This window comes from Littorina saxatilis, linkage group LG4 (genome assembly GCF_037325665.1).
Source record: "Littorina saxatilis isolate snail1 linkage group LG4, US_GU_Lsax_2.0, whole genome shotgun sequence".
NCBI classification, from domain to species: domain Eukaryota; kingdom Metazoa; phylum Mollusca; class Gastropoda; order Littorinimorpha; family Littorinidae; genus Littorina; species Littorina saxatilis.
Genome location: NC_090248.1, coordinates 62688690 through 62710023, shown reverse-complemented (window position 1 = coordinate 62710023; position 21334 = coordinate 62688690). Strand labels below are relative to the sequence as shown.

Here is a 21334-nt window from a genome sequence, read left to right as displayed (position 1 = left end):
CTGAATATACAGTTAAATCTTTTACTTTCATATGTATTACATCCTTGATTAGTTCCTGAGAACAAAGAAAATAGTCTACTACACTACAACCCTGGGGTGTATAACATGTGTATCGCCCACTTAAGTCTCCCAAGGACCTTCCATTAAGTATATACATGTTATTATTATGGCACAAATCTATCAACCTTCTACCTTGTTTTTGTATGACCTTATCTGAAGAATGTCTTTCATGTAGATAGTCAAAGCAATAAGTTGATGGCAAAGAATACCTAAGACTTTCGCTATCTAACTTTAGATAATCGATCAGTTCACCCGTTCTTGCATTGAAGTCTCCGCATAAGATCATGTTACCTTTGGGTATTAATTCATCTAAGTCATTCTCTAACTTGTCCCACAATTCCTCAGTAAAATCTTTTCCAAAGGATGACGATTCGGGCGGAATATATACACACCCTAAATAAATGTCGTGTTCTTTGTTATCCTTTTGAACTTTCAGCCAAATAATGTCACTGTTGCTTTTTTGTAGGATTTGGAAGTTTGAAGATATGTTTTCTCTTATGAATAAACTAATACCCCCAGAAGCACTGGTTGCATTTGTTCTTCTCTTTCTATAAAAGTGACGTTTTACAAATCCTGATAGAAATACTTCTTCGGCATGGTCCTCGTCCAGGTGCATCTCCTCCAGCATAATAATGTCATATCCACATAAAGATTTTATAACGTTATCATCCTGCAATTTGTTGGTTGTTTGTCCGTCGATTGTTTCTTTATACCCTTTTAGGTTCCACGACAAAACATTAATACTGAATGTACTACTATCAAACATGTATGGTTTGTATGAAAAGTTACCTTCGTCGTAACACTAACATTTTTGAAAGAATCGAATACGTTATTAACGAACAAAATATCTATCACGATATTATTAAAAGAAATATCTATCGCGTGGTCGTGGTTGTGGACTCCAGTTCCATGGTCTCATCATGTGAGGATGCATGAAGGCTGAATCTCTCTTTGGTGGACTATGATGATGTCCACTCCATCTTCCATTGCTCTCCCATGTTCTCTGTCTTCCCGTTTGCTGGTGTCGTCGTTCAAATGGTGGTGGGCGAGACTGGTGATGAAATTGGCGATGATAATGACCCGTATGTTGTTGGATTGGTCTGGCAGCTTGGTGTTGTGAGTGATGGTTTCCCTGCCTTTCCCACAAAATATGGTCAAGGTGTTGGCCAATGTTTCTTGCCAGGACTGCCGCGCCTTTCATCGTTGGATGTATTCCGTCTCTGTTCGACAGCGAATATACGTTTTCATGTGAGACAAAGGAAATTCCTGTCTCCGCCATGTCTGCTGCGCACACAGCATTGAATACCTCTCGTTGAGTGTTCAGATCCATTACGTTAGTTGGAATGATCTTACTCACGACAACTTTGGCTTCTTTGAATCGCTGTTTGGCTGCCTCCACACATTTGGTCATCATTTTTGCCGCTCTCTGACCTTTTTCTTTCTTGATGTCATTCACCCCGACATGAAACATAATTGCATCTGGAGTTTTGTGAATGTTATCCACTGTTTCTTGGCAATCCTTGATGTTCACTACATGTTTTTTTACTATCTTCAGACCGTACGTTTTTTGCATTCGGCCTGGATCGACATGTTTCAATACACTGTCATGAATGAGGTAGACTGTTGGTAGAGAGTTTTGTTCCTCTCTGTGCTCTTGTCGCGACAGGTTTTCAAACACAACGTCTTCCTGATCTTCATCTGAATTGGACTCACTCGCTGTTGAATCAACAAAGTCAAAAGAATCTTCACGGCGATGTCTTTTCAACACGCTGATCGGGCTTTTGTTTTTCTTTTTTACACGAGGATTTCTTGATGACGTCAGATTGTTCGATGTTGTTGACGTCATTGCCTTTTCGGCTTCATGGTCTTTGTTTTCCATCTTCTCGTATGGCGATTTCGATGTTATATCTCTGACTTGATCAACCCTTTTATTCACCTCTATTCCTGATGACGTCATTGGTTTTGTGCACGACTTTTCTGGTGTCATTTCGATGCTGATGTCATGGTTCATGCTTCCATTCTTTTGAGGTTGGCACGTGGTCTTTGGAACCTTCTGTTTTTTCTCATGTAGTTGTTCTTTTACGGATGTGCTGTACGTAAGGATATCTGAATACGTCGTTTGAGTTGTCACATCTTGTTGTCTCGTCTTGGGGTGTGTCGACAACATGTCAGTCAGTTCCTTGATCTCTTCTTTGTGACTTCTATTTGTCAGCTGGATTTGTTTGGCCAAGTTGAGAATCGCGTTCTCCATGTTCTGTATCATTCTCTTGCCCTCAGACTGTTCCAGTTTCAAGAGCTGCAACTCATGTAGCAGGATGACATTGTTGTTTTTAATCGCATGATTGTTATCAAGAGATTCTTCTTCTTCGGTGAGGATTTCACTGACGTCCTCCACAATCTTTTCGTCCAACATCGCTTGTGCACAATCCTCGCAGGTGAACTTTCTCTGCGTTCTTACGAATAAGCACAGCTGATACACTGGTAACTTGGTGTGCATCCATGGAATCTTGCTTTTGCATGAAGAACATGTAAGTTTTCTTTGTTTAGATATTTCCTCAGTTTTTTCACCGTTGATCAGTGTTTTCACGAGTGTTTGATCATCCTCTTGACAATTCTGGAATCTTTGTTCTTGGGTTGTCAAGGGAATCGTGTCGTCATGTCCTTCAACCGTGATTTCGCTTCGGTTTTCTGTTGTTTCATCTTGAAATTCATCCTCCTCACCTACTCTAGTTTCATCCTCTCCTTCAAAGTTCTGATGCTCATTTGAAGAACCTTTGAATATAACTGGATTCTCAATTCCAGCCTGCCGCATCGCGCATTTTGCTGCGGCCAACGACTGGTAACAACGATGAGTTGCCTTTGGGAATGCCGTCACTGATTTCGACGCCTCGTTCCATGTATCAAATATTCCAACAGTCCTTCCACTGCTTACAGCATAAAATCGCTTTTCTGATCTCTTCTTTTTCCTTGATCCTCTCGAACGACTCATTTTTTCACTTTTGAATCATCACTTCACAGGGGATGCGTCTGGCTTTCGCCATTTTAGAACCGGAACTGTGTGTGTGTGTGTGTGTGTATGAGTATGTGTGTGTGTGTGTGTGTGTGTGTGTGTGTGTGTGTGTGTGCGTGTGTGTTGCCGTCTCGTAGGTTGTCTGGCTGTCTGGCTGTTTCTATATGTTCGTGTGAGCCATTGTCACACTTCTTAGCAAATAGTCGTTTCGTTAATTTCTTTGGGCGCATTTAAAGGTGGTCGTCTACATTTTTGCTTGATATTTGTAGGGAATAGACTCAGAATGTCAATGGTCAAATGCCGATTTCTGTTTTCAAATGTAGACAAGGACCTTTAAAGCTTGCGTATTTGTCAAAAGAAAAAAAAAACACCCATCCACCAACCAACCAACAAGCAAGCATTACACGTATATTTTAAGGCCCTTTATCTCACGACCAAGCAAATGTACACAAAATATTAAGTAGTTTGCATAAGAAATACCGGAGTTATTACTATTTTAGTGGGTGGCATTTTTGTGTTTTTTGGGGGGTCACCCTGTATGTGCATTACTCTGTGGGATACTTGTGTAGAGATGTTGGCTGTGGTTTTTTTTTGGTTGCTTATCTGCAACAAAAACACAAATCGCTGCTTCAACAGTGCGCTGACCAGAGCAGCATCTTTAAAAGAGGAGTCTACTGTGGTGATAACGATCGAACGGAAGGATAAGTACTCACAAGGCTGTTCTTAGTACTTTAGCCGAGGTGTCCTCGACCCATCGATTCCAAAAAGAATTGTCGGCACTTGACCTCATTATTATAGGGACTGGGTGGCCGAGTGGTAACGCACTTGCGCTCGGAAGCGAGAGGTTGCGTGTTCGACCCTGGGTCAGGCCGCAATTTTCTCCCCCCTTTCCTAACCTAGGTGGTGTGTTCAAGTGCTAGTCTTTCGGATGAGACGAAAAACCGAGGTCCCTTTGTGTACACTACATTGGGGTGTGCACGTTAAAGATCCCACGATTGACAAAAGGGTCTTTCCTGGCAAAATTGTATAGGCATAGATAAAAATGTCTACCAAATACCCGTTTGACTTGGAATAATAGGCCGTGAAAGGTGAATGTTCGCCTAATAGGCTTGAAGTTTGCTGGTCGATGTGAATGCGTTATATATTGTGTGTAAAAAATGTCTGTTTGTCTGTCTGTCTGTAAGAAATTCCATTTCAAACGGCAGAAATTAATATGTAAAGCGCGGAGAGCACAGTTGTGGTTCGCGCTATATAAGCTCCCCATAATAATAATAATAATAATAATAATAATAATAATAATAATAATAATAATAATAATAAATAATTCTACCTTACCACGAAGTGCTCCAGATACCAGTCATCGCGATGGGAATTCTAAAACGAGTACCTGTTTGACAACACAGACATTGGAGAAGTACCTCTTTGTGCCAAAGAAACACACGTCGCATGAAGCGATATAAAAACATTTTGTCAAGATCAACACCACAAACTATTCATCGCCGAGATTATGATCGAGGTTCCCCAAAAAGTGTCTTTAATTTGGACTGCGGGACGTTTTGCGTAAAATACACGTAAGTACAGTATGTAGGATAAACAGAATGCTACATGGCTTGCTGTGTCGTACCAGATTAACACTCGTTGATATGTCCTATATTGAAAAGCTCGCTTTTGCTTTCAGTTTGATATTTAACAAAGCAACTCGTGTAAATCTGGTACAACACAGCAAGCCATGTAGTTCTCTTTATTTAAACAGCAAGGAATGAGAGAACTTCACTTTTAAAAGCTAAAGTATAGCTTTGCTAACGCTCAGAGTACACAATAATTAAGAAACAAAAACTGAATGGAATGCAATGATGTAGCTTGTGTAACGAAGTGAAAGCATTATAAATAGAACAGCAAAAGCATGCACACACTCACGTATCAAAATCACATAATTTACAGCTACAAAATTACATTAATCACCTTGAACAAGTCCAAGAAAACGCATATTTAAAAGTATGTTGGAAGGAAATCTTTTTATCTACCATTGATTTAGGAAAGAAAAGTAAAATGTTCAGGTTTGTACGCTAAAACGAAAGGAGATTTTTCTACTGTTCTTAGATTCTGTGAATACTTTAACTCTTTGATATTACACACGCGAGGGGATAACAGTAACACATATGAATTAGAGAGTAGAGGAAACACTTCAATAGCCAGAAGTAGTACAAAAGCGTACTTAGTTCTAATGGGGAGCCTCTTCACTTTATCTCTCTTAGAATCGTAAAATGCAACAAACATTTCTTACCATAATGCACAATAAAAGAATAGCTATATAACTGCCGTCTATATTTAATGTACAGTATTATGCGATGTGATAATACTGGAGATCTTCGTAAATTTCTCCTGTCTCCTGTTAGAGATAATCGCAGAAGTTTACAAGGCAATTCCTTTTGGCTAAGTGTTCTCTAAGCTCTATGAGCACATAACTCATCACAACTGCAGTGAGCCAATTGAGCTGAGCAATACTTTCTCACGATCTCAAATCACAGTCTCGTAGAATCGGTAGTCACAACTTTGTAGACTGCCAGAAATGTTCGGCAAATATCTTGTGGTTTCGATGTTCAGCGTTGAGAAGCATTGGCATACACGCTCATCTCTCTGACGCGGTTCTGTACCACTTCGTAACAGTAGCGGTACTGCGTCTGCGGACACAAAACGACAATTATGTTCTCAATCTATAGAATGACAATATGATTATAGTAGTTTAATTCTTAGAATGACACTAATACTTATAATAGTTTCATGAGTATTTACATTTTGTGTGTGTGTCAGATCGGACAATATCAATCAAAACAGAAGTAAGAAAACCAGACAAGGACCAAAATAGGTAAGAAAACAAGACAAGTACCAAAATAGGTAAGAAAACAAGACAAGTACCAAAATAGGTAAGAAAACAAGACAAGTACCAAAATAGGTAAGAAAACAAGACAAGTACCAAAATAGGTAAGAAAACAAGACAAGTACCAAAATAGGTAAGAAAACAAGACAAGTACCAAAATAGGTAAGAAAACAAGACAAGTACCAAAATAGGTAAGAAAACAAGACAAGTACCAAAATAGGTAAGAAAACAAGACAAGTACCAAAATAGGTAAGAAAACAAGACAAGTACCAAAATAGGTAAGAAAACAAGACAAGTACCAAAATAGGTAAGAAAACAAGACAAGTACCAAAATAGGTAAGAAAACAAGACAAGTACCAAAATAGGTAAGAAAACAAGACAAGTACCAAAATAGGTAAGAAAACAAGACAAGGACCAAAATAGGTAAGAAAACAAGACAAGTACCAAAATAGGTAAGAAAACAAGACAAGTATCAAAATAGGTAAGAAAACAAGACAAGGACCAAAATAGGTAAGAAAACAAGACAAGTACCAAAATAGGTAAGAAAACAAGACAAGTATCAAAATAGGTAAGAAAACAAGACAAGGACCAAAATAGGTAAGAAAACAAGACAAGTACCAAAATAGGTAAGAAAACAAGACAAGTATCAAAATAGGTAAGAAAACAAGACAAGGACCAAAATAGGTAAGAAAACAAGACAAGTACCAAAATAGGTAAGAAAACAAGACAAGTGTCGAGAGATGTAAACTGATACTTTTAAAGTCTATTAGGACTGTTACAGGAGTTAAACAAGAATCACTCCAGGAAATGGAAGATAATTCCGCTAACCCCTTGAAGAAAAATATGAATGGAAAGCGAATTGTCCGTGGTTTTAGAAACAGACAAACAGACCGAAGAGACTTTTGTTGTGTTAATGGCAGACACAGACATTTATACAGGAAGACATCGTCAATTTACGGGAAGGATCTATGCGGGAACACACACACACACACACACACACACACACACACACACACACACACACACACACACACACACACACACACACACACACACACACACACACACATGCGCACAGATCGACCCCAAAGAGAGCTGTATACTCACAGCAGACGACAGAGCCTTTGGTGTGACGCTCTGCATGTGTCTGACCGTCATGTACACGTCAACCTCACGGTCATACGTCATGCGGTTTATGACGTCACACAGGGCACAGAACAGTCCACTTTTCCCAACTCCATCACTGCACAGCAATTAACAGTCATTGCTAAACATTTCCCTCAAAATATATTTGTCGCATTGGTCCCTATTATTGTATTACTATTAATGGTGGTACGATGCAAACAAAAGTTGTATGGACACTTTTTGTGTTTTCTGAATCTTTTGAAAAAATAAAAAGGTCCTGTTGAAGAAAACGATAATGACTTTAATTCGTTTTTGAGAAATAAAGACATAAAAGTCGAATATGACGTCATCAAAGACATTTTTTTTAATAAACGAGAAAACAACGTCTTGGTATATCGTTTGGAAGATTTTGTATGTAAAGTATCGTGAAGATCGGTCTAGTAGTTTTTGTCTCAATCCCTCCACACATACACACAGACACACTCACATACACCACTCGATCCTAGTCTCGATTTCCTGGGCCATGTTAAAGCAATAATTAAAACATGACAAAAAGTAAATACAGCCTTGCCTTCAAAGCTGGAAACAGACATAACATAACATTTGTCCAACCTGCTCTGCACCACCAGACGGTCGGTGTTGGTGTTCTCCTGCAAGGTGACTAGGGTGTCAATCAGATGCAGGATGTCGGAGGTGCTTCCCCCCACCTTCCCTGTCCACCCCTTGTAGTGCAGCAGTTCCACCACTCGGGTAGATGTTACTCCCTGGCCAGATTAGAAAATGAACATTGTTTAATGCATTGTACTTCCTGCCGAATTTTTTGGTGACATATGACAGAGAAGACTGAATAACGAACGAAACAGTGGTAACTATACATATAGTACGTATATATATTATATATATAGTCCCTGAAAAAGGAGGGAAAGACTATTAAAAGCCTAACATTTAGCAGATGATAGGAACAATTGAAGAGATATTCTTTGTGTGTGTGTGTGTGTGTGTGTGTGTGTGTGTGTGTGTGTGTGTGTGTAAGTGTGTGCGCGCGCGTGTGTGTGTGTGTGTGTGTACCCCCGTTTCCACAGGTTTGGTTGCCTAAATCACCATAAGGCAACCATCCACACGTGGATGGCAACCTAAACTCTGGATGGCAACCTAATTGTGTGGATGGTCGCTTCATTTAACACCGTTAAATTGACTTTTTTGACGGAAAGAATGTCATAACAATGTTCAAAATGACATTCTTTCCGTCCTCTATAGGCGACGAAATAGGTCAAATTTTGTGCATTTTTTAGTGCAAAATTCTTCGATGCCGGAGCGAGTACTGCACCCAGTGCTGTTGTAGTGCAAGTGCACTAGAAAGGCACTACACCCAGTGCCGCCTCTTAGGTAACCATCCACACTTTAGGTATGTGTGTTTGCATGAAATAGAGACAGAGAGACAGATTAAGAGAGAAGGGGAGGCAGAGAGACACAGAGCGAGTGGAAGAGAGAGAGAGAGGAAGAGTGACAGACAGAGAGAAAGAGAGACAGACAGACAGACAGAGAGACAGACAGAGAGGGAGAAAGAGAGACAGTGTGAGAGAGAGATACAGAGAGAGAGAGAGAGAGAGAGAGAGAGAGAGAGAGAGAGAGAGAGAGAGAGAGAGAGAGAGAGAGAGAGACTTAGACTTAGACTTAGAAGATTTTATTGACATAAAGGGTAAACATTTTAAGCCAAGGGACTAATCTTACAACGTGCCCTTTACATTCACACTAACACATCCGCACGCATATAAACAACATAATATAATGAATTCATATAGGCATAACATGTAAATGTACAGTAAATAAGCATACGCACCACGGCCACACGAAACACAAAATCTAATATACGAAGTAAAACAATATGAATACCATATGCTATGAATATGTAATATGACGTGAGAGAGAGAGAGAGAGAGAGAGAGAGAGAGAGAGAGAGAGAGAGAGAGAGAGAGAGAGAGAGAGAGAGAGAGAGAGAGAGAGAGAGAGAGAAACATTGAAACATTGAAACATTGAACTTTATTACAGGAAAGGTAGCATTAGGTCCGTAGGACCTTTCTTACAGCTAGTCCTGATCTAAGCAAAATGGTTATAATCGAAATGGGAATACATAGGAACAAACTTTTTATGATGAAACGCAGACACACGCAATAATAGTAATATAAGAATAAGATCATTTTTTATCGACATGTGATATACAGATATACAACCATACATTATCAGAACACACACACACACATATATATACACGAGAGAGAGAGAGAGCGAGAGAGAGAGAGAGACAGAGACAGAGAGACAGAGAGACAGTGAGAGAGAGACTTAGACTTAGACTTAGAACATTTTATTGACATAAAGGGTAAACATTTTAAGCCAAGGGCCAAATCTTACAACGTGCCCTTTACATTCACACTAACACATCCGCACGCATATAAACAACATAATATAATGATTTCATATAGGCATAACATGTAAATGTACAGTAAATAAGCATAAGAGAGACAGAGAGAGAGCGAGAGCGAAAGAGAGAGAGAAAGAGAGACCGTCAGAGAGAGATACAGAGACAGATATACAGTCATACAGAGAAAAAGATAGAGAAAGAGAGAAAAAGGGATGAGAGAGACCTTCTTTCCCAAATTGAGCCTGTAGGATGTGACTTTGGATCCTCTGCGTTCCGTCTTGCTTGTCAAGTTGACGGAGTAAGGACCGAATGTGAGTGATTTTCCCTTATTGATCGGCCAGTACTGACAGTAGGGCTGCAAAAGAAATATTTCAAAGAGTCTGATCACTTTGTTGTTTACTTGAACAGGCGGCTTTGAAGCGATCTTTAGGATTTGGTAAGCGTTTAGATACAACATTTTACATGAGCTTTGTCAAACGTGTTTATTGTCTGCTAAATCATTTTGCGCGTTTTTGATCTTTTTTTTAAATATTTTTTATATAGGTTATTAAACCAGATCAAATAAAAACTTTCAATACAATTAATGAACTTTGGTTTTCAACAACAACAACTGTTTTTGAAGTTAAACAAGTAGATGTACCAGGAAATATATCATTTAATGTGAGAGACACTGGGATGACGAATTGGCTAATGCACATCCAGAACTATTGCTTCTGGAGGCATATATCGCACCTTGACTTCCTGTTCCTCATTGGGCGAGCTAAGGGAGACAATTGCATTGACGTCATTTCCGTAGACGAGTCTCCAGAAGTCGACCAGTGTAGAGGGCAGTGGTAGCTGTGTCACTATGCTGCCTCGGTGGTCCCGGAACGTCTGCAGCAAAGAATACTGACTTAAGCCCAGCTGAGCCTAGAAAACAGCTAAGTGTGCTTTGTATCCTAAATGTAATCAATAATGACAAGAGCTTTGCATCTGTTGAGACAATAGGTATCCACTCAGCGTTAAGTTTGCTACACTTCACTGTTACAATGTCGTCAGACTGTAACACGATACGGACCGTGAAGACAATGAGTGAGCGTGACACTCACAGGCATGAAGACGGCGTTGATGTACTGATTGCGGCCAGACACATGCTCGGTTAGGTAGACCAGATGCTCTTCGGCTGTAACACAGTCACACACACAATTATTCAGAGTGGAATATCGCTTAACTTTGTTGCGTATAATTATATGCTTTGTTCTTGACAACTGTGCCTACAAAATGAAATTACAGAAATACGTCAGTTTTGATGAAAGCGCAAATTCTGTTCGCACAAGCGAACACCGATACTATAACTATAAGATTATTGTTCATCAACTGCCTTGCACATTCAAACGTTTGCCTTGGTTATAAAACAGGAAGGACAAAACAGAAATTTAATGCGATCACAAATCCTACTCGCTGAATGAAAGTATTCAACAAGATAATATCTATTCAGCTTTGAGAGAGAGAGAGAGAGAGAGAGAGAGAGAGAGAGAGAGAGAGAGAGAGAGAGAGAGAGAGAGAGAGAGAGGGGGGGGGAGGAGGGAGGGGGAGAGAGAGAGGGAGAGAGAGAGATACAATGACAATGACAAAGAGAGAGAGAGAGAGAGAGAGAGAGAGAGAGAGAGAGAGAGAGAGAGAGAGAGAGAGAGAGAGAGAGAGAGAGAGAGAGAGAGACTTACAGGGCAGGATATCAGGGTTCCTGTTCTTGGCCTTGTTTTCCTCCACGCTGGCCGTGTCGTGGCGGTGTGCCGGTGTCAGAGTCAGCATTTGCTGCAGGGTCTGCCAATCAAAGTCAGAAATCTGTCAGTATGGCACAATCTGCGTGCCCGTTGGTTTTGGTTTTATTGCATGTTATCTTTGTGCACATGTTGGTATGAGCAGTTGTGCTCAAATGGACACTCTAGAGATCTAGATCAAAGTTGTGAAGCCAAGACGGGTTCTTGTACATGTAGCTATGACGACATACGTTCTGGAAACTTGATCTAGATTCTCCACAACTAGAACTTAACAACGCGAAGCAGACGATCTAATCGCAGAAAGTCACTTTAATGATAGAAAGACCGTCGAAACGTATTATCTGAAACGTCTAGTGCTGGGTTTTGTGTAAACGAAACACTCATGTGTCTGAACGCGACGTAGAATTAGGTAATTGTTGTGGTTCCAGAAACTTTCGCGAAATGTGCTCTTTTTTTTTGGTTACATATTAATCTTCCGCGCTTATTCGGAAGCTGAAGGTGTTAAAAACTCCACATCTAGAAGCCATGATGAGAGACAGAGAGAGATGTCCTGGGTGAGGTGTTGCACAAAAAGACAACAACAACAACAACAACAACAACAAAAACAAAAACACAACGACAACAGCAAACAAACACACAAACAAACACGTTTCTATAGCCATTCAAATCACCTGGAACTCTTGATCCACACGGGGATGAGGCTTGCCGGAGTTGATGGGTTCAGTGAAGATGACATCAAACCGATCCACCGAAACGTTGGTGCCGTGCGCCGTGTAGGCCTCCAGAAGGGCTTTGTGCAGGAACAAGTACTGGTCCTGCATATATACATGATTTTAATGTGTGTCAGAATTCTCGATCCTTCGTTTATTATCATGATAATCGTCATACACTTTCTGTTAGCTTCATCCTTTAATTTCTTTCTGCAACCAATTATTCTAACTCCTGGTACTATCAAGGTCCCCCTGACAGTTTGGTACATATATAGTAGCTAGCTTATCTGGTCCACATCTCCCTACTCTATGCTCTATTTCAAAGGAACAGACCTTCCCGTTACATCAGTGATACCCACTAACTCAAATATGCCTAGGATCCGATTTTACGTGGGATAAGAACATCCCTCCACTTCAGCAGATTACACAAATCAGCATCCTGACTGCTTCCTGTGGTCAGTTCAAATGTTTCAAGCAATGAATTGAGTTTACAAGCTACTTGTGCCTTATTCAAATGTTTCAAGCAATGAATTGAGTTTACACGCTACTCGTGCCCATAGACCATTAATTTTATCCTGGACCGCTAACTAGCTCTCTCTCCGCTCTTTCTCTCTATTACGAGGTAGCGGCCTCTCGCATTTAGGAACCTACGCTTACATGGCCTTTCAGAAATCAGGGGGATGTCATATCCGGTGTCGATTGTAAACATGGACAAAGTTGCCGAGGTAAGTTCTGAAAATGCTAAAATAAACTCAGCTAAAGTGCATATGGAACATGTTTTTCGATGAGTTTTGTTAAGTTTAGTTTGGAGTTTTGGAAAATCCAGTTCATTGTCACCTCCCATTGTCACAAATAACTGGAGCGTGCTTTCTTTTCACTGTCTTCGAATCGCTGGCCTTTCAAACCGGACGCTAAGCGCCCCTGAAAGTCGAGCGTCGTAACCTCGAAGGGTCACGTGACGAGTTGGCGGTCCAGGCTATTTGATCTGTGTCGTGCCTTATTCCACGAAAAACCCTGGTCAGATTTAAGATGGCGAGCCCAATATTTTACACTAGCTGGGTATGTTAAAGGCACACAAAGCCTCCCGTAAATCATCACAGATACTGTAAGGCTTTTACACACAGTAGCCTACAAACACCCTTTCATTTAAACACTCACCGCTTGAGAACATCCTAGGTGCCCTCCGTAAAGAGCGAGCAATGTTCAAAGAATTTATTTTTGTGTGGTTTATCTTACCCCTGAGCCATCGTGAACCCGATTTAAGAATGTTTGTGTAACAAGCAGTCAAGCTGTCAATGTATTATTTAGATTTTAAAAGTTAGGTCTAGCGCCAAAACGCACCACGGTCCGATTTTGTTATCAGACAATCTGCAAAATTAATTCTTTGAAAATTGCTCGCTCTTTACGTAGGGCACCTAGGATGTTCCCGTTTGGTGAGCGTTCAAATGTAAGGGCGTTTGTACTCTGTGTAAAAGCCTGACAGTATCTGTGATGGTTTACGGGAGGCGTACTGTGCCTTTAAGCTGTCGTGAACATAAGATGCCTGGTCTTTAAAAGAACTTGATATATCACTCACAACAGCCTGCACCATCAAGCACCGTTCCTCGCGCAGGCGTTTAACAAGGTCAAGGACATTAATGTGACCTTTGTTGACTGCCATGTCCACGCCAATCTCAAGGCCGATGTAGGACCCGGTTCTCCCGACACCGGCACTGCAACATTAGAGAAAATAAAAGCATTATGGCGATATGATGCTAGCATTCAGACAGGTGAAAGCCTCTGAACATAATTCAACACGGTTAGCTATGAATCACTTGAGGGTACCAATGGAACTGGTTAAGCTGGAAAACCACGACAACAAATATTCTAGCTATGCACTTGTGTGGTGGAGTGGGAATGTCAACCATTGCATGATTGTATCTGTGATGGTTTACGGGAGGCGTACTGTGCCTCAGAGTTGTTCAGAATATCAAATTGTGTGAAGTTTTAAATATGTTTTGAATAAAAAACAGTATATATGGCTTTTGCAATAGTACCTTAGCCTATGATAAACTGCTCTTACATGATACTCTTTATTTTTGCCAATTACTTTATCCTTGACAATACCTGTAAGCATGAAAGCATGGTGTACACATTGCTCATCTACAGTCTGGAAAGGCATTGTGACGTCACCAACACACAATTACAGTTACTATCTTGATATACATAACGTCATTGTAGGAAAGAAAATCTAAGGCAGACCTGCAGTGAACGAGAACAGGCGGAACAGCAGCGCCGTCTACAGGCTTTGTTCTGTTGTGGACGTAACGCCAGAACGTAACAAGGGAGGTAGTCGTGGGTACACCGTGATCAGGCCACGACACGTAGTGGTACTGGGTGACCTCCCTTGACTCTTCGCTCTGAAATTAGTATGTTCTTTACTTTATTTGGTGTTTAACGTCGTTTTCAACCACGAAGGGTTATATCGCGACGGAATTAGTGTGTGACAAGGACGATTTCCTCAAATATTGAAGAATAATACAATTCGATAGCATTCTCAGTCGCATTAGTAATGTTGGAGAACAATATAAGATGTTTGGTGGCTTGTTGACCGACCAGGGAAAACAAAAGAGCAAAACACATTTAAAGTCTGTCAAAGAATAAAACTAGACAATGCGGACGTTTCGCTTACCCCAGCTCGCTGGACGTTGAAGGTCCTGATGTAGAAGTCGTCTCTGCACTGGACGTGAGTGGTGGTCACTGTCACAGGGCCGAATGTGTCCACACCGCCCTCCTCTTCCGGCCAGTACAGTTCGCACTTGGGCTGGCATTAATATATGATAGCAGGTTAACATTAAACAAATCACACACAGTATCACTCTGCTCACCAACGTGCTAACATTAGACAATCGGCTAACAGAACAAATCACACACAGTATCACTCTGCTCACCTACGGGCTAACATTGGACGAACGTTAAACAGAACAAATCACACACGGTATCACTCTGCTCACCTTCGGGCTAACATTAGACAATCGGCTAACAGAACAAATCACACACAGTATCACTGTACTCACCTTCGGGCTAACATGAGACAATCGGCTAACAGAACAAATCACACACAGTATCACTGTACTCACCTTCGGGCTAACATTAGACAATCGGCTAACAGAACAAATCACACACAGTATCACTGTACTCACCTTCGGGCTAACATTAGACAAACGGTCAACAGAACAAATCACACACAGTATCACTCTGCTCAAGAGACAGGCATCTTGCCTCGGAGACAATAGTCTTGGCGACACACACATTCTTCTCCAAAACGGAATTAGTCATTGCCTGACACAAATTCCAACTACTTGATTTGAACAGACAAATTTGATTCGCGTTTTCCAAGCTACCACACAAAAGCCAAAGGCGAACAGAATGAACTAATGCATTGGCTCAAATATCACTAATTCCCAAAGTGAAAAATATGTGGAGAGCGTTTGATTTACATCTCCAAATAACTAAAATTATGACGCCGACAAGGGTCTGGGGTATCAGACTGATACACAAATGAAGGTTTGATCACATATGTATGCAATGTTTTTCTCTGGATGGGACGCTTACTGATCTTACTAAATAGACATAATGATAAGTCACTAGTCTTCTTTGGCCAACCCCGTTATGCTGTTGTACAACAGGTCAAAAATCAATTAACGATTAAAGAAATACATGTGAAATATTCATGAATAAAAAAGCACATACGTTTAAATACAAAAGTAAATCAAAGCAAAAAGCCCCCACCTTTCCTCTTTCTTTAATGTTGGTGAGCATGACAACGTGTGTTATCTGTTCCTGCCAGATCATGCGCCAGAGGTCGCCCACAGTGTTGTCCCTTGGTCCTGTGGAGCGAGAACAACACAGTTAGTACACGTGCAGAGCGTCACACCAAATGGTTCTGTTGTCTGCTGTGAGTATGCCGCTCTCTTTTGGAGTCTGTGCACATGTGTGTATGTGAGTGTGTGTGTGTGTGTGTGTGTGTGTGTGTGTGTGTGTGTGTGTGTGTGGGCATGTGCGTGTGTGTGTGTGTGTGTGGGGGGGGTGGGGGTTACTTCGTACGTATGTATGTAGATCTTTATATGTGATGATGTATTTAAGACTAGATGAATACCCGCTTCGCCGGGTACGGCTGCGCCGGGAAGAAGTCGAGCCGAATACCCGGCTGCGCCGGGGACGCACCGCACGGAGGAAGGGAGATAAACGCGGCTGAAAACACTGGAGAAGATAAGGAAGAGTTACTGGGAATAGATCCAGAGAAAAACCAAAATCGGTTCAACGCTGCGCGCTGAGAGAACGTGTTGAAATATCTCATCGATGAGGTTGTGTCCGGGGTGTAGCTGAATACGGTCTCCAAATTTAAAAAAGATCCACCGAGAACTTTGGCTTGGCATCGCGGACACACACACAGACAGACACAAGTCGTATATATATATATATATATATATAGATATCTTTCATTATTTACCTTGAGCTGCGATGAATTGCTTGTCCAGCTGATAACCCTGCAGTGACAAATTGTGGAATGAAATTATTAGATTGTCCAAAGAACCTCCCCCCACACACACACACAAACAACATAATTAACAAAGAAACACACACACACACACACACACACACACACACACACACACACACACACACACACACACACACACACACACACACACACACACTACAATAAATACAAATATGAGAATTCTCTCTAAAAATAAGTCTCACCGAAACATAGCTGGCGTTAACAAAGTCAGTGGCCTTTCCTTCTGAGTATCCATCGCGCAGAACAACTAGGTTGTGGTCATCTGAAAGAATATCATGCGTAGAAAGTACATTAAAGCATGTGAGTTTTTATTGACACAGTAAATGGCATTTGTTGAACACATGTCACTGTTAGTAAGAACAGTTGCTGACCGTTGTTTTGTAAGTACTGAATGAAACAATTAATATCAAGTATGTTGGATGACGCATTTTGAAATTTCAGAAGCAGTTTACAAAATGTTTACATGGTAGGACGGCAGCAAAGCGGTTCTTCTTGAAGTTCTTTTTCAGCAGGGCGACCTCCTGGGGTACTCCTTCAGGCATGCTCTCGAGTGTCTGAAACAGACAGACACAGGCGTAGACACATCACGATACGCAGAAACATACACAGACACGCACACTCACAACCCAACAGAATAAACAGACATGCAGACACAGACACACATGCTGAAGTACTGCTGTCACTCTGCTTTCACTTTAATTTACAGGGGATAAAAGTCAGAATTGATTTTTTTCTCCAGCAAACTGTGTTCGTAACTTTGCCATATTCCAGCAGTGGATGGAACTGAATTACTTGGTATAAGAACGTTGTTTGCAAAATCGGAAATCTGATGTAAATAGTTCACTTATGCCGAGGTTAGCCGCGACGTCGCGAATCATGATTAACATGGTTACAAAAAAGACTTGTGTGACCTAATAAGAATGGAAAAAAGCTAGCTCATGCTCACTTACAGCAAATTCCTCCTTCAGTTTCCCCGAGGCCAGAGCGTCCACCAGGTGTTTCTGCACTGCGTCCAGCTTGGGTTGCGTGGCCTTGAAGCTGGCGTACACGTCTTCTTCGTTATTGTAATACACGTTATTGCCCTCAGCACCCGAGATTTCCTCGTCGTAGTCAGCCGGGTCTGCCACTTGCCGCATGGAGGTTGGACTCCGAGTTCTGGGCGCTGGACAGCTGGCTGGTGCTTGTGCCTGTTGTGATGGCGAGTCCTGTGTTGATGCAGTCGCTGGTGGCTGCACTGCTGATGTCGAAGGTGTCGGTGATGTTGATGGTGGCGTAACTGTATTCGCAGTGTTGTAGTAGATATGCGCTGATTCATCTGCGTCTTCACTATTCTTCATTTTCGGTTTCTTAATGACAGTCGGTTTCACCATTGCGCTTGGTTTCGCTGGCTTCGTTTTGACTTCTGGTTCTGTCAAGGACACAAATAGTTACCTTTTTGAAGACGCTCTAATTATTACTTGATTTTTCTTTGACTTGTAGATTTTTGATTTGTTGTTGTTGTTAGCTTTATAATTTAGACAAAGGTTGAAGATGAAAATGGAGGTATGATACTAAAATAAGGTCGGTTTACCTATCTTCCATTACTAGGTTAATTTTGAAGGGCTTCAGTTATTCCCAATAATAATAATTATGACTAGATGCATTACGAGAAAACAAAACACTTGATTATTAAGAACATTTGTAAAAAATAAAAATCATGATCATCAGTTGAAATGCTCGTTTTAATGCTGAAGCAATTCATAACTAAACAAGACAAATGATATCTTACCCTGCACGGGCTCAAAGGAAAGGGTCGTTCCGTGTGACTCATTCTCCTTCTGTTGAGTACGGCCTCTTGAGGCGTTTGATGAGTCAGCTCCAGTCTCTTTTTGTTTGCTCCTTCTCCTTCTGAAGTAAGGTTTAAACTCAACTGTATTATTTTATTGAGTAGCTCTACTGATACTCTGATCTACTATAGATTTTGCCGGACACGAGGTTGGAAGCTCATTCATCCGAATTCGGCTACCTATCAGTGCCTGAATGACAGTACAGACAAATGTACCAGCTCACATTTGGATACAACATGAGTGACGGATTTTTCATGAATAGTCATGAACACACATTTTTGAGCTTTGATCCAACTTATACGAGATTTGAACCAGATGTTTTAAACTTCAGACGAGTTCTTTTCTTTTGATCTTCCACACATTCACTGAGACATGTAAAGATGTTTACATTCCTACCTCACAATCACACAGATGATGATGAGGATGATGGCGAGGATCACAACAACGCCAACCACTGCACCTATGATCGTTGTTATTCCAGGCTGATCAGAAAGGATTTCTGGTGTACCTGAAAACATGTGACATGGGGTTACGTCAATGTTTAACCCACTGCAGCAACAAACAAACAAACACTGAAACGAAGGGAGCCTTTTTGGGAGTACATACAAAATGTATCCTAATTTATGAATATAAACATTGACAAATTAGATGTGCGCTTTCGATTTTTTGTTTAGTAAGGATTAAAGGTTATCTGCAAGATTTTACGGGACTTTACAACAAACCACAAGCACACCACTGTAACAGAATAGCCTTAGAAAAGTGTTATACCCGAAATATTAGCAATTGCTCCGCTTAAAAACAAGGGGCAGTTAATATGGCATCAGGTGCTAACGCACAAAGATAAGTTTGTCGCTAAGGTTAGTGTCCAGGGACACGCTTTATCAACTGACTAAGTTTTGTAAGTATACTTCTTGACGATGGTAAAAAAATTACACAAAAACCCAGGAGCGAGTATTCGTTTTCGTTTATACCAATGACGGAGAGAAAAATCTAAAAGTTGGAAAAACCAAAAGGCTTCATGGTGAGTTGACCTTGCAGTAATTACTGTTACTCCGTCTCGGAGTACAGCTAGATTTTCGTTTTAAAAACTTAAATTTGTATAAGAGACATTTTGCTAATAGCAATGACATAAAGAACAATGGTATTCGCATTTGAGTATTGCATTGGCAGATAGAAGAAAACGTACTGACTTATGTTGCGCAGACGTTGACAAACAATCTCGATTACAACTGCACTGAAATGGTTATACCATTATCTAGTACATTCTTTGATTGCAATTTATGTTCCTTATATGGTCAAACGCGTCATTTTTAATTTCCATATAAGGTCAAATGTTATATAGAGCTTTTTTTTTAAACGGGGAAACCATACTGTAGCGTTCTGAGCATACGCTTTGGAGAGCTAAACCATTGTGTAATTATCTGGGCATGCGCACTTGTTGTCATAATTCGTCTTCAAAATACGTCATGCTTGATTGATGGGTTGTTTCTCCAGCTTGTTACGCTTACGGTGTCAACTCAATTTGCGGCGTATGCACAGATTATAATAGAAGCTGAGAAATATGCAGTAAAATAAACGGACTCCTTTCAAGCGCGGCGTTATCTACCTCACAACACTTCCCGAGGCCCTGCATGGGACGTAAATAGACGAAGAATTGAGAAGAAAACACACACATACTTTTAACCACAAAAAGAGTGTACTTAAATAAATGACACAATGTTCTATTGTAACTCACTTTTGGAATCCCTCGCGACTTTCTTTGTAAGCCCTCGACCCTCGTGAGTGCCCCACAAAACAAAGAAAGTCTCTCGGGATTCCCAATGTGAGTGAATTCTTAAAAATAGAACATTGTGTAATCCCTATATAGTTTCATAAAGTTGCATTCATTCAATGTTCAAAATTAAACAGTCAGATTTATCAGTGACGGTGTTAAGAGAGTAGAGTTGTTTTAGGCTTCGTATAAACCAGAATACTTGCGGTGCGGTCTCAACATTTTGTTACGGAAGGATATGACGTCCTTAAAGACCTATATCGAAAAAAATGGAGATAAAAAACAACGTGCGGGATTATCTTCTGAAAGAACTTACCTGCAAAGTTTCAAAAACGTCTGTCCGGTAGTTTTCTGGGAATTGCTACACACACACACACACACACACACACACACACACACCACACACACACACACACACACACACACACACACACACACACACACACACACCCACACACACACACACACTTCAGTTTCATGTTTTCCCTTACGTGTTTTACACAGAGGATCCGAGGGATGAAATCCAGGCTGACATCCAGTGGGACAGGCACCGGTCACTTTATCACACACCTCGCTGTTAGAACAGTTACCACAGAGTGACATACACCTCTGGTCGTAATACCCGTCTGCACACTCTGAAAACACCACAACAAAACATAATATTATGTGGTATTATTACAAGAATATTCCGTACTTGACATATACGAGGCCGTTCCTTTCAGTTATTCTACACGGTGACACAAACAAAATGCAACCCACAAAAAACGCTAATAACTTCCACATCTGTTGACCGAATTATTTAATATGTGATGTACATTAACTTCAACTTACGCACGACCTGTCTACAAAGTGGCAAACTGGTTGGTCAAATGGTCTGACTTTTGTGCAATTTCAAAAAGGTTTTTGAATACGGGAATTGATTCAACAGAACGAGGTTTTACATTGGTAGCCAAACTAACCCAATTTAAGCCCTCCAGATAGTAACCTTTAGGTTTATTTGAAGGACCTAGTATACCATTACGAATATTAAACAATCCGTGACTTGAACACAGTGACTACTGACTGAATCAGGGCATTTCCCATGGACGTATGCGTCTATGTCATTGATGAATTTTGTGCGCCATTGCGCAAGTGTAACATTACAACGAAAGGGATCATTTTTCAAGTCATTTGAAAATAGCGAATATCTTCATAGTTGCTGTGCATGAACT

General features: G+C 40.8%; 1 protein-coding gene across 4 annotated transcripts in view; it reads right to left on the bottom strand.

The window, feature by feature from the left end:
• Positions 1-3477: 3477 nt before the first annotated feature.
• The window catches only part of LOC138965314 (receptor-type tyrosine-protein phosphatase epsilon-like), a 76019-nt gene continuing 58162 nt past the window's right edge, over positions 3478-21334 (bottom strand). For 3 of the 4 annotated variants that reach the window (XM_070337446.1, XM_070337445.1, XM_070337448.1), the window contains 18 exons: positions 18749-18860; positions 18295-18413; positions 17477-17934; positions 16990-17080; positions 16709-16788; positions 16455-16491; positions 15734-15831; positions 14634-14765; positions 14204-14361; positions 13539-13674; positions 11924-12067; positions 11196-11295; positions 10581-10654; positions 10225-10365; positions 9716-9847; positions 7686-7837; positions 7056-7191; positions 3478-5751 (listed from right to left, as the gene is read on the bottom strand). In XM_070337446.1, coding sequence (XP_070193547.1) covers positions 5671-5751; positions 7056-7191; positions 7686-7837; positions 9716-9847; positions 10225-10365; positions 10581-10654; positions 11196-11295; positions 11924-12067; positions 13539-13674; positions 14204-14361; positions 14634-14765; positions 15734-15831; positions 16455-16491; positions 16709-16788; positions 16990-17080; positions 17477-17934; positions 18295-18413; positions 18749-18860 — 2381 coding nt within the window. In that variant the 3' untranslated portion in view covers positions 3478-5670. Of the gene's footprint in view, positions 5752-7055; positions 7192-7685; positions 7838-9715; positions 9848-10224; positions 10366-10580; positions 10655-11195; positions 11296-11923; positions 12068-13538; positions 13675-14203; positions 14362-14633; positions 14766-15733; positions 15832-16454; positions 16492-16708; positions 16789-16989; positions 17081-17476; positions 17935-18294; positions 18414-18748; positions 18861-20614; positions 20759-21334 lie in introns of all 4 variants that reach the window. The other variant, XM_070337447.1, reaches the window with a different exon arrangement.